At 43.6% G+C, this 12,011-nt stretch overlaps 1 protein-coding gene across 1 annotated transcript in view; it reads left to right on the top strand.

Annotated features, from left to right (window-relative positions):
* The first annotated feature begins 5,932 nt into the window (after window positions 1–5,932).
* TMF1 (TATA element modulatory factor 1) overlaps window positions 5,933–12,011 on the top strand; it is a 57,165-nt gene continuing 51,086 nt past the window's right edge. The window contains exon 1 of the mRNA XM_082265574.1: window positions 5,933–6,185. Within this exon, the coding sequence (XP_082121700.1) occupies window positions 6,044–6,185 (142 nt within the window). The 5' untranslated portion in view covers window positions 5,933–6,043. The remainder of the gene's footprint in view (window positions 6,186–12,011) is intronic.

The following is a 12,011-nucleotide window of genomic DNA, read 5'->3' as shown; positions in this document are numbered from 1 at the left end:
TCGTCCGCCGGTCACTCAAGATCGTCAGGTGGAGAGGGAGAAAGGCAGGCGGCTGATGTAAACAAGCCGCCTGTCATTCTCCCCTATGTAGGAATAGTGATCATACGGTTCTACTATGTAGGACCGTTGATCACTGTTCCTACACCTCAAGCCACAGCCAATCACAGTTAGAATCACACCCCTAGGGACACACATAACCCCTCCCTCTCAAAAAAAGTTAACCCCTTCACTGCCAGTGTAATTTTACAGTAACAGTGCATATGTATAGCACTGATTACTGTAGAAATGTCACTGGTAACCCCAAAAGTGTCTAAAATGTCAGTCAAGGGTCCGATCTGTCCGCCGCAATGTCGCAGTACCGCAAAAGAATCGCAGATCGCCGCCATTACGCGTTTAAAAAAAACAAAAATTACAAAAATCTTTCCCTTTGTTAGCAAACGCGATAACTTTTGCGCAAACCAATCAAAATACGCTTTTTGCAATTTTTTTTACCAAACATATGTAGCATAAAACAAATTGGCCGAAAATGTTAAAAATTTTTGATTTTTACATTTTTTGGGGGGGGGATTTAATTTAAAAAAATGTGAAAAATATTGTTATTTTTGCAAAATTGTCGCTCTTTTTTTGTTTATAGCGCATGATCAAAAAATCACACAGGTGATCAAATACCACCAAAAGAAAGCTCTGTTTGTGGGAAAAAAAGGACGTCAAATTTGTTTAGGTACAGTGTCGAATGACCGCGTAATTGTCCGTTAAAGTCACGCAGTGCCGAATTGCAAAATAGGCCCTGGTCAGGAAGGGGGTAAAATTTTCCGGGGCTTAAGTGGTTAAACCTAAAGCAACCACATTTCAGTAAGTTTCACTAAAAGGTTCACAGGTCCGGGTGGCCTCAATAATTCATGGGCACTGCAGCCCTGCCTTGATGACCTCTTTGGCGGTATGAAGCATATGGCAGCGAACTTGGATTTTAGGAATTTTAAAGAAACGGCTGTGTTTTGTACTCCTACCTATTGTACTATGGTTAGCATTAATAGCATATTTATGATCTGTATGTACTCTGGATGAATTTCTTGAGGAGTATATTTATTAGTCTGTTTTCATTATAGGACACTCTTAGTCTGCATTGATATACCCCTGAGAAAGAGAAAGACCTTTTAAAGCCTTGGGTATTTCTGTCACAAGATACTGCCCACCTTATTGATGGAGGATGCAGTAATATGTAATTGTTCCACCTTGTGTAGATGTAATAACAGCCAGAATTGTTTGTAAAACATTTTTTAAACATGCTATTCTTTATTTTCTTTCAATAAAATAATATATGTTTATTATGGAACACAGTCAACAGCTCTTTGTTTGTTAAATCCCAAATCTATAGGAATCATGTTTTGATTGTGTTATACCGGGATGAGGGTAATTTCCACTAAATACACTATTATGTCAAAAGTATTGGGACACCTTGCTTTACATGCACATAAACTTAAATGGCATCCCAGTCTTAGTCCATTGGGTTCAATATTGAGTTAGCCCACCCTTTGCAGCTATAACAGCTTCAACTCTTCTGGGTTGGCTGTCCACAAGGTTTTCGGAGTGTGTCTATGGGAATTTTTGACCATTCTTCAAACAAGAGCATTTGTGAGGTCAGGCACTGATGTTGGTGACAAGGCCTGGCTCGCAGTCTCCACTCTAATTCATACCAAAGGTGTTCTATCGGGTTGAGGCCAGTCAAGTTCCTCCACCCCAGACTCGCTCATCCATGTCTTTATGGACCTTGGATCTAAGAGACTACTACATTGGGAGGGACCTTACTTTGTTCACTGGCATTCAGTAATGTTGGAACAGGAAGGGGCCACCCCCAAATTGTTCCCACAAAGTTGAGAGCATTAAATTGTCCAAAATGTCTTTGTATGCTGACACCTAAAGAGTTCCCTTCATTGGAACTAAGGGGCCAAGCCAAACCCCTGAAAAACAACCCCACACCATAATCCTCCCTCCCCCAAATGATTTGGACCAGTGCACAGAGCTAGGTCCATAATGACATGAATGAGTGAGTTTGGGGTGGAAGAACTTGACTGGCCCGCACAGAGTCCTGACCTCAACCCAATAGAACACCTTTGGGATGAATTAGAGCAGAGACTGTGAGCCAGGCCTTCTCGTCCTACATCAGTGCCTGATCTCACAAATGCGCTTCTGGAAGAATGGTCAAACATTCCCATAGACACACTCTTGTGGACAGCCTTCCTAGAAGAGTTGAAGCTGTTATAGCTGTAAAGGGTGGGCCAACTCAATATTGAACCCTACGGACTAAGACTGGGATGCCAATAAACTTCATGTGTGTGTAAAGGCAGGCGTCCCAATACTTTTGGTAATATATTGTATTTATGATCTGTATGTAGGAGGAATTTCTTGAGGAGTATATTTATTAGTCTGTTTTCATTACAGGGCACTGTTATTCTGCATTGATATACCCCTGGGAAAGAGAAAGACCTTTAAAAACGCATTGGGTACTTCTGTCACAAATTACTGTCCACTTGACTTGTGAACAGAAGAAAATTTTGTTTAATTTTGTTTTCATTTGTAAAATACATAATTTTGTTCTGTTATATTCGTTATGCTACATTAATTCATTTTCTGATAATTTGTTATTTCTGTAGATTATAGATATTCGTTATAACTAATCGATTTGTTTAATTGTTTTTGTTTTCGGATAATTCTTTATTTATGTATATACACATATATATATATATTTATTTATATATTTGTGATAACGGTACGTAATTCTGAACTTTGTTTGTTTATTGAATTCATTAACACACACACACACAATGACAATGTCTCTTCTGCTGCTTCTCAAAACTCGTCTCCTCTGCTTATATGCATTACAACACCCTTCTCAGGAATGCACTTTGCCAGTGGTTGTGCTGTGTCACCAGGGCCGGCCCTACCATGGGTCCTACTGGGTCCATTGGATCCAGGCAGCACTTGAAGAGGGGCGGCAAATTGACTCCCAAGATTCTTTTTTCCAGCAGTTTTGTGTGTCATCAGTTTGTGGCGTGTTACGGGCGGCATTTCCCCATCTCATACTGCTGCCTGTAATGCAAACTGAGTATGAGGCGGAGTGTCTCATCTGTGGAACGTCGCTCACGTGATAGTGGTGGATGTCAGACAACGGCGCACTCCATCTCACGCAGGGCAGGCTTGATCTTCTAGGGCACCTTGCACGGCAGACATAGGAGTGAAAGGAGGACTGAGGACAGACAGCGGGTGTTTGGTGGACCCGTCTGGTGGTGAGTATATATAATATTTTCTAAATATTATATTTATATAAAATAATGGATGTGGGGACCTTTTGTTGGGTGTGATTTTTTTTTGGGGGGGGGGGGGGGCAGCATTTCATACTTGGACCCAGGCAGCACAATGTCTTGGGCCAGCCCTGTGTGTCACTGCTGCTGGTACCAGGAGGAACCTGATGTTTAGAGCTTGAATCCATTGGCACACACACGCAATATCTTTTCTGCTACTTCTCAAAACTCGTCTCCTCTGCTCAAATACAACACCCTTCTCACTCAGTTCTCAGGAATGCACTTTACCAGTATTAGTAATCTGACCTCCAGCACAAAATGAATCAGCTGATTGGACTGTAAGATTTACTGCGAGTCAACCTGCTGTTCCATTAGACCTTTAACGAATAAACTAATCATGCCAAACCAATTTGTTATTTTGGTTATAATGTTTTTCATATTGATTCATATATATTAAAAATGGTTGTCAAATTGTTTTACAAATAAATATCTGAAAAGTGTGGCGTGTATTTGTATTCAGCCCCCCTGAGTCAATACTTTGTAGAACCACCTTTCACTGCAATTACAGCTGCAAGTCTTTTTGGGGATGTCTCTACCAGCTTTGCACATCTAGAGAGGGACATTTTTGCCCACTCTTCTTTGCAAAATATCTCAAGCTCTGTCAGTTTGGATGGAGAGCATCTGTGAACAGCAATTTTCAAGTCTTGCCACAGATTCCAAATTGAATTTAGGTCTGGACTTTGACTGGGCCATTCTAACACATGAATATTCTTTGATCTAAACCATTCCATTGTAGCTCTGGCTGTATGTTTAGGGTTGTTGTCCTGCTGGAAGAGGAACCACCGCCCCAGTCTCAAGTCTTTTGCAGACTCTAACAGGTTTCTTTCTAATGCCCCGTACACACGTGCAGATTATCTGAAGACTTTTGTCTTCAGATTTACCTTTTCTATGTAGTGCAAGGGCCTGCCGGATTGCATACAAATTGAAAGTGTTTAGGTTTGACCTCATATTATATGGTTTTGGTAAGTCTACAGACAAAAGTCTTCAGATAATCTGCACGTGTGTACGGGGCATAAGATTGTCCTGTATTTCGCTCCATCCATCTTTCTATCAATTCTGACCAGCTTCCTTGTTCCTGCTGAAGAAAAGCATCCCCACAGCATGATTCTGCCTCCACCATGTTTCACAGTGGGAATGGTGTGTTCAGGGTGATGTGCAGTGTTACTTTCCACCACACATAGCATTTTGCTTTTAGGCCAAAAAGTTCAATTTTGGTTTCATCTGACCAGAGAACCTTCTTCCACATGTTTGCTGTGTCCCCCACATGACTTCTCACAAACTGCAAACAGAACTTCTTATGGATTTCTTTCAACAATGGCTCTCTTCTTGCCACTTTTCCATAAAGGCCAGATTTGTGGAGCGCACAACTTATAGTTGTCCTGTGGACAGATTCTCCCACCTGAGCTGTGGATCTCTGCAGCTCCACCAATGTTACCATGGGCCTCTTGGCTGCTTCTCTGATTAATGTTCTCCTTGCCTGGCCTGTCTGTTTAGGTGGATGGCCATGTCTTGTTAGGTTTGCAGTTGTGCCATACTCTTTCCATTTTCAGACAATGGATTGAACAGTGCTCTGTGAAATGTTCAAAGCTTGGGATATTTTTTTATAACCTAACCCTGCTTTAACCTTCTCCACAACTTTATCCCTGACCTGTCTGGTGTGTTCCTTGGCCTTCATGATGCTGTTTGTTCACTAAGGTTCTCCAACAAACCTCTGAGGGCTTCACAGAACAGCTGTACTTATGCTGCAATTAAATTACACACAGGTGGACTCTATTTACTAATTAGGTGACTTCTGAGGGCAATTGGTTCCACTAGAATTTAGTTAGTAGTATAAGAGTAAGGCCCCTTTCTCATGGGCTTTCTGATCAGGTCCGCCTCTCAGTTTTTCAGGCGGACCTGATCGGATGCTCCGTGTACCTCTATGGAGCAGTGGATGTCAGTGGTGACATCTACGCTGACACCTGTCACTATCCGATCCTGTCCGTGAAATCCGGATGGATAGAAACCCTATTTTCAATCTATCTGGAGGATCGGAAGAAAACAGACAGGCGGTCCTTTTTCATCCGATCTTCCATAGAGGAGAGCGGGAATCTGACAGGTTTGTCTCTGCGAAGTAAGCGGAAACAGAGCTGTCATCCGCCTGCTCAGTGGGGATCGGCGGATCAATCCCTGCTGAGAAAAACGGAGTCCGCCGGGCGCACCGCTCATGTGAAAGGACCCTAATGGGGGCTGAATACAAATGCAAGCCACACTTTTCAGATATTTATTTGTCAAACATTTTGAAAACCATTCATCATTTTCCTTCTGCTTCACAATTTGTGTTGGTCTCTATCACATAAAACCCCAATAAAATACATTTATGGTTATAACATGAAAAATGTAGAAAATTGCAAGGGGTATGAATATATTTTCAAGGCACTGTATGTTATGTTCTCTGCATTTAAAGCTCTACAAGCGGGGGTTGGAGCATTAGGAAAGAATTTTATTCCAGGCTCTGGAATCCTCCCTGACACAGACAGGTCACATGTTGTCCCCGCCTCCTGCAATCACGTGAGCCGCCGCCAGGAAGGCTGCCAGTGTCGCCGTGTGATGACGTCAAGGTCGGGATTTGTTTACTGCTACGTGTTCGGGAAGTGGAGGCGGCTGGGCTCCCGGGGAGAGGCGGCGGAGGGCAGACCGGCGCTATGAGCTGGTTCAACGCCTCGCAGCTCTCCAGCTTTGCCAAGCAGGCGCTGTCCCAGGCGCAGAAGTCCATAGACCGGGTGCTGGACATCAAGGAGGACGAGACTGCCTGGGCTGACTCCATTATCACCCCTTTCCAGGACGGTAAGGGTGGCACCCCCCCCCCCCTCCTCACACACTGTTACCATGACACCCACAGCTGTCACTTCCCTGACACCCACAGCTGTCACTTCCCTCACAATGTGGAGCTCATCATATACTCCTTACAGCAGATCTTCACCCTGAATGGAATGTTGGATTTTTCTTCCTGCTGTATTTCCTCTGCAGTTCCTGCTCCCCATCCCCTGTGCACAGATGTGCTGCAGGACTCAGGTACAGAGAGAGCTTTTGCTGCACATCTTCACAGGGGATTTCCTATGCATGTGCAAAGATTGTACCAAGGGAAATCCGATACCTTCCCTGTATTTGTACTGGAGTGGGATATAAGTGGTGCATGAGCAGAGGTAGGCATGGGCTGTACCAGGACCCGAAGTCTGAAAAGAGCCCATGGGTGCATCTGCGCATGTGCCATATTGGTAGTGCCTAAGGGAGGGGGTTGGGGAGGGGAGCGCGACGCCACCTTGGAAACATTCTTTTGTTTTAATCCTATTCACCAGGCATTAATTGGTGGCGTTCGGCTGGTGTTCTCCTCCACCCCCTGTGAAAAATTCAGGTGAACGTACCACCATGGAATTGCTGATCAAAGTGAACCAGTCACTGTTAAGCCCCGTACACACGCAACGATTATCGGCCGACCGATCGTCCGTCTTTTGTCCAGAGTGGTGTTTTGTTGGTTGGAATGTGCCTAGACTGCACACGAATTTTCTCGCCCAACAAAATTCTGCTTCTGTAGTGATGTCATGTGTTGGTTTGCTTTCTTTGTGTTCGTTCTTCTCTGAGCATGCCCAGTCTTGCTCGTAAGATTTTTCCCTGTCAATCTGTACTGACTGCAGGAAAATCGGCCGTGTTTTTTGACGGCCAACAAAAATGTTATAGCCTGCACACCAGATTTTTTTTCGGTCGGAGTCGGTTGTCAGAAGCATCATACTAACAAGCTGAAAATCGGCAGATCGGACGTTGGACGAAAATTCCCTGCCAATTTTCGATGCGTGTGTACGGGGCTTTAGTCTCAAGTAACTGTCCTAAAGTAGAACTAAACCCGCATGGGTGTCCAAACTATGGCCCCCCAGCTGTTCAGGAACTACAGTTCCCATGAGGCATTGTAAATCTCTGACATTCACAGACATAACTAGGCATGATGGGAATTGTAGTTCCTGAACAGCTGGAGGGCCATAGTTTGGACTTAGCTGATAAGGCACAACTCTTTTTTTTCTTTTTCATTTTGGATAAAGGGTTATTACCTGCCTTTGCTTTTATTTTTATTTAATTTTTTTCTTCCCATTGGGGAGACTTCACTTCCTGTCCCAAACCAGGCAGTGAGAAGGAATCCTGGGGTGTCACCAGAACTCGTGTGCCCATGGGAAGATTTCCGCTCTATTCCTGTTCTGTTGACAACTCAAAATGTGGGATTTTCTTTCCCTTTTGGTGATAACCAGGGTGGATTTGATTTAAATCAAGTCAATTTAAAAAAACAATTTAAATCATGATTTAAACTGGAGTTCCAGCCTGAGGGGAAATAAAATTAAAACCTGTCCATCGGCTCCGGGTGCAGGCACCGGCATACTTAGGGAAACAGGAAGTGAAGCCTTGTGGCTTTACAGCCTGTTTCCTACTGCGCATGTGCGAGTCGCGCTGCGCTTTCTGAATGGACCCGCTGTTTTCTGGGACCTGTGTGTCTCCCAGAAGGCAGCTGGAGTAGGGAGGATGGGCCGCAAATGATCTAGGTCGCTGCGGCGCCCTTACCCAGAAATGGAAGCGGGTACCTGTTTTTGACAGGTAAACACCCCCCCCCTTCCTAAAAGGTGCCAAATGTGGTACCGGAGGGGGAGGAAGCAGTAAAGAGGAGCTTCCATTATTGGGTAGAACTCCGCTTTAAATCACTAGTAAAAAGGCTTGATTTAAATCATAATTTTTAAAGAGCACCTGTCATCTCTGTCCCGCAGCGGCACCTCCTCTGGCCCGCTGTTGCCTCACCGACAGTCCCATTCACTTTAATGGGACGGCTGGTGATGCGGCAGTGATACAACAAGGTGAGGGACATGTTAGCAGCAGGTGAATGGATGCCTGCTAACAAGCGATGCCATGATGGATCTGAAATGACAGGTGCTCTTTAAATGTAAGGACTCATTCTTGCTGGTAGTTACTGTGAAATTGTGTGAATGCATCAATGCAGTTCATGTTATCTCAAGTTGCAGAGCTTGGATTCATTGAATACGTTTACCAAAAATGTAAATATTGCAGAATATACAGCCTCATGCTACATAACTAAGCTCCATTTCATGCTGAATAAACTACATCTTTAATGTATTTTAAATAGAAAACTATCTTTAGATAGATGTTTACTCCAAAAGCATTTTATTAAAATAAATTTGATAAAAAAAAAAAAATCATCGAATTGTATCCACCTAGTGATAACTGTAAACAAGAAAAATAAGGAGGGTGAATCTTCCTAACAGGGGCACAGACAGCAATAAAAAAAACTGACAGGGGTTCTAATCCCTCTCCACTCTATCCAAAACAAAAAAAAAGGGTTTTACCTTTTAGTTCTACTTTAATTGCTCCCTTTCAGACAACCCACAATTTGGGATTTTCTCTTGAAAACAACAAGTAGAGCGAATATCCCTAACTGGGCCACAGGCAGCAATAAAAACATGACAGGAGGTTCTAATCCCTCTCCTCTTTATCCAAAACGAAAGTATCAAACCCAAAAGCAAACTTTAATTTATTGCAGCATACCAATTCTTAGGTGTATTAGTTATCTTTTTCTAAATTTTCTTTCCTTTATCATCACCTAATGATTTGGCCAGTAAGCCTGTTGATTTTCAACAGAACAAGCAGTCCTGCAGATGTAGAAGTTGGAGGGTTGAGACAAACCATTCAGCACTAACAGGGGTGTTTACAGTGATCATCTTTTATTTATATAAAACATTCATCCTGAAAGGAACACAAAATTAGCTGTAATTGTTTGCTAGCTGGAGTTTGGCTTCAGTTTGTTAGTGTATTTAAATCTGCTAGTACATCTAACACTCCCCCCTCCCCCCAGACTGACAATGCTGCTGTCCAAAGGTGCCTCCTGTGCTTCTTCGTCCAGAGTGGGGGCACTCTAATGCCCCGTACACACGTGCAGATTATCTGAAGACTTTTGTCTTCAGATTTACCTTTTCTATGTAGCGCAAGGGCCTGCCGGATTGCATACAAATTGAAAGTGTTTAGGTTTGACCTCATATTATATGGTTTTGGTAAGTCTGCAGACAAAAGTAAGTCTTCAGATAATCTGCACGTGTGTACGGGGCATTATACAGGAGGTGTGTTACTGCCCAGATCACAAGTTGAAGACGGCTGGGGGGGGGGGGGAGCGTAAAAAAAAGAAAACAAATACAGCCACCACATGTATTGATTGGTAAACTGCATTATATTACATTTTTGGGTTTGGGTTTAACCACTTGCCTACCGGGCACTTTCACCCCCTTCCTGCCCAGGCCAATTTTTAGCTTTCAGAGCTCTCACGCTTTGCGCGGTCATGCTACACTGTACCCATATGAAATTTTTATCATTTTTTTCACACAAATAGAGCTTTCTTTTGGTGGTATTTAATCACCTCTGGGTTTTATATTTCTTACAAAAAAAAAAAGAAAAAGACAGAAAATTTTGAAAAAAAAAAAAAAGTTTTTTTATTTTCTGCGAGTAAATTTTGAAAATAAATAAATTTTTTCTCCTTCACTGATGTGCGCTGATGAGGGGGCACTGATGGGCACTGATAGGCTGCACTGATGGGCACTGATGAGGAGGTACTAATATGCCGCACTGAGAGGTGGCACTGATGGGTGGCACTGCTGGACACTGATGGGTGGCACTGCTGGACACTGATGGGTGGCACTGATGAGCACTGATGGGTGGCACTGATGGGCAGCATCATCAGTGCCCACACTCAGTGCCCAAAGTGCTGCCAGTCAGTGCTCATCAGTGCCTGGATGAGCAGGCACTGACTGGCAGCACTATGGGCACTGATGGGGGCACTGATGGAGGGCACTGTGGGCACTGATGGTGGGCACATTGTATTTTATTTACCTCTGTTGTAATCAGGACACTGGTGATCAGTGCCCTGATTACATTTTTCTGTGTCCCCGAACGGCTGATCGGCTCTGCTCCTTCCTCACACTGCAGTCTCTGTGTGAGGAAGGAGAGCTGGCGATGAGAGATGATCTCATGTGTTTACATATGAGATCATCTCTCATTGCACGGCCGATCACGTGGTAAATGGCCGCTGTGATTGGCCATTTACCACGATCTGTGATTGGCTGTGTCCAAGGGACACGGCCGACACAGATTTTCCCCGATGCACGCTCGCGGGAGCGCGCGGGGAGCCTGTCACTGGGAGGCCGTTTAAAGACGGCCTCCCGGAAATTAGAGCCCGCGCTGTAGCCGTCTTTCGGCTATAGCGCGGGCCGGAAGAAGTTAATACCGCTTTAAAGCGGAACTAAACCCTTTAACACTTTTCAGCCAAGCAAGCTTCCGTCTTTACGTTTGTGACACCGACCATTTAATGGGTTGACAGTTTGGTTGATACCACAAGCAACCGTGAGAACTATCACAGCCTTGTCTCAAATGCAACGGTTTTGGTTTAGTTCTGCTTTAAATAGCCTTCTTTATTTAGCTTCATTTTGTGTGAACCTGCACTTCAGTTTGATGGTCAAAGGTCACCCAAAGTGTGACACAACTGTCTCCAAGATCCATTTTCACAGAGAAAGAGATCTTGTAAGGAAGTACACTCCAATTTCAACTGCCTTGTGCACTTAAATGGCATAAATGAAAGAGTGAACCCAAAGGTAAAAATACTCCTTAGTTCCAACAGTTCCCCTCGGCTTTTTCCGGATACTGGTCTTCAGCCGCCTTGATTGGCCAGCACAGCAAAGGAGATGTCTTTCCCACACATGCCGCCACTTGCTGTGTGACCTGTATTTTATGTGTGCGATATAAAATGCAGGTCGTAATGTTGGCTGACATTGAAGTATATGTGATTTCAGTTATAAATGTTCCCCTTTAGAAAAAGCTGGCCAGTTGGTGACTGGCTCCCCTCTGACAGGAACCATGTTTCCAATGCTATGGGAATTTTTAGATGACGTATTTGATAATGTGTTTTTAGTGCCCTTGTATTTTATCATATGAGGGAGCTAGGAACACAGTTTTCTGCAGGAAAAATAAGTAATCGATCATGTTTTTTCATGAATTGGTTTATTGAAGCTGATTTAGCAGGCTTGGGTTGTTTTATCATTTGGATATAGGTGTGCTTTTCAGCTAGTTTAGATAATGAACCTTAAACCCTCAATACTGGCATGTTACACCCCTTTATTACCCTTCTAGTTTTTAGTTTTGTGATAGTTTGAATGACAATTACTTGGTTATGCAGTAATCTACCCCAATGAGTTTTTTTGGGGGGGGGGGGGCACAGTATTGAAACAGAGGTGTTCAGGCAAAAAGTGGTCATGGCTATGATTACTATTAGAAGCAATACTACGTATTACCGTTAAAAAAAAGTTCCTTCTTCCCCCAATCATTGGTGGTCAGTGGCATTTTGAAACCTCCACCTCCAAATCATTGGAAGTCATTTGCACTTTACACCCCACACCTTTAAAATAAAAACAATCCCACAGTCATGTGTGGTCAGTTGCCCTTTACATCCCCCCCAGCTTGAATGAATATAAGTCTGAAATTTTGCTGCTGCCTTAGGCTACATGTACACGGGACGTTGTAAAAAGTCCTTTGAACACTGGAATTTAAAGGACGTTTAAAACGTCCTTTGTGTCGCGTTTG

This window comes from Pelophylax lessonae, assembly GCF_965119305.1.
Source record: "Pelophylax lessonae genome assembly, chromosome: 8".
NCBI classification, from domain to species: domain Eukaryota; kingdom Metazoa; phylum Chordata; class Amphibia; order Anura; family Ranidae; genus Pelophylax; species Pelophylax lessonae.
Note: the sequence above shows the minus strand (reverse complement) of the source record. Positions and strands in the feature narration are given on the sequence as shown.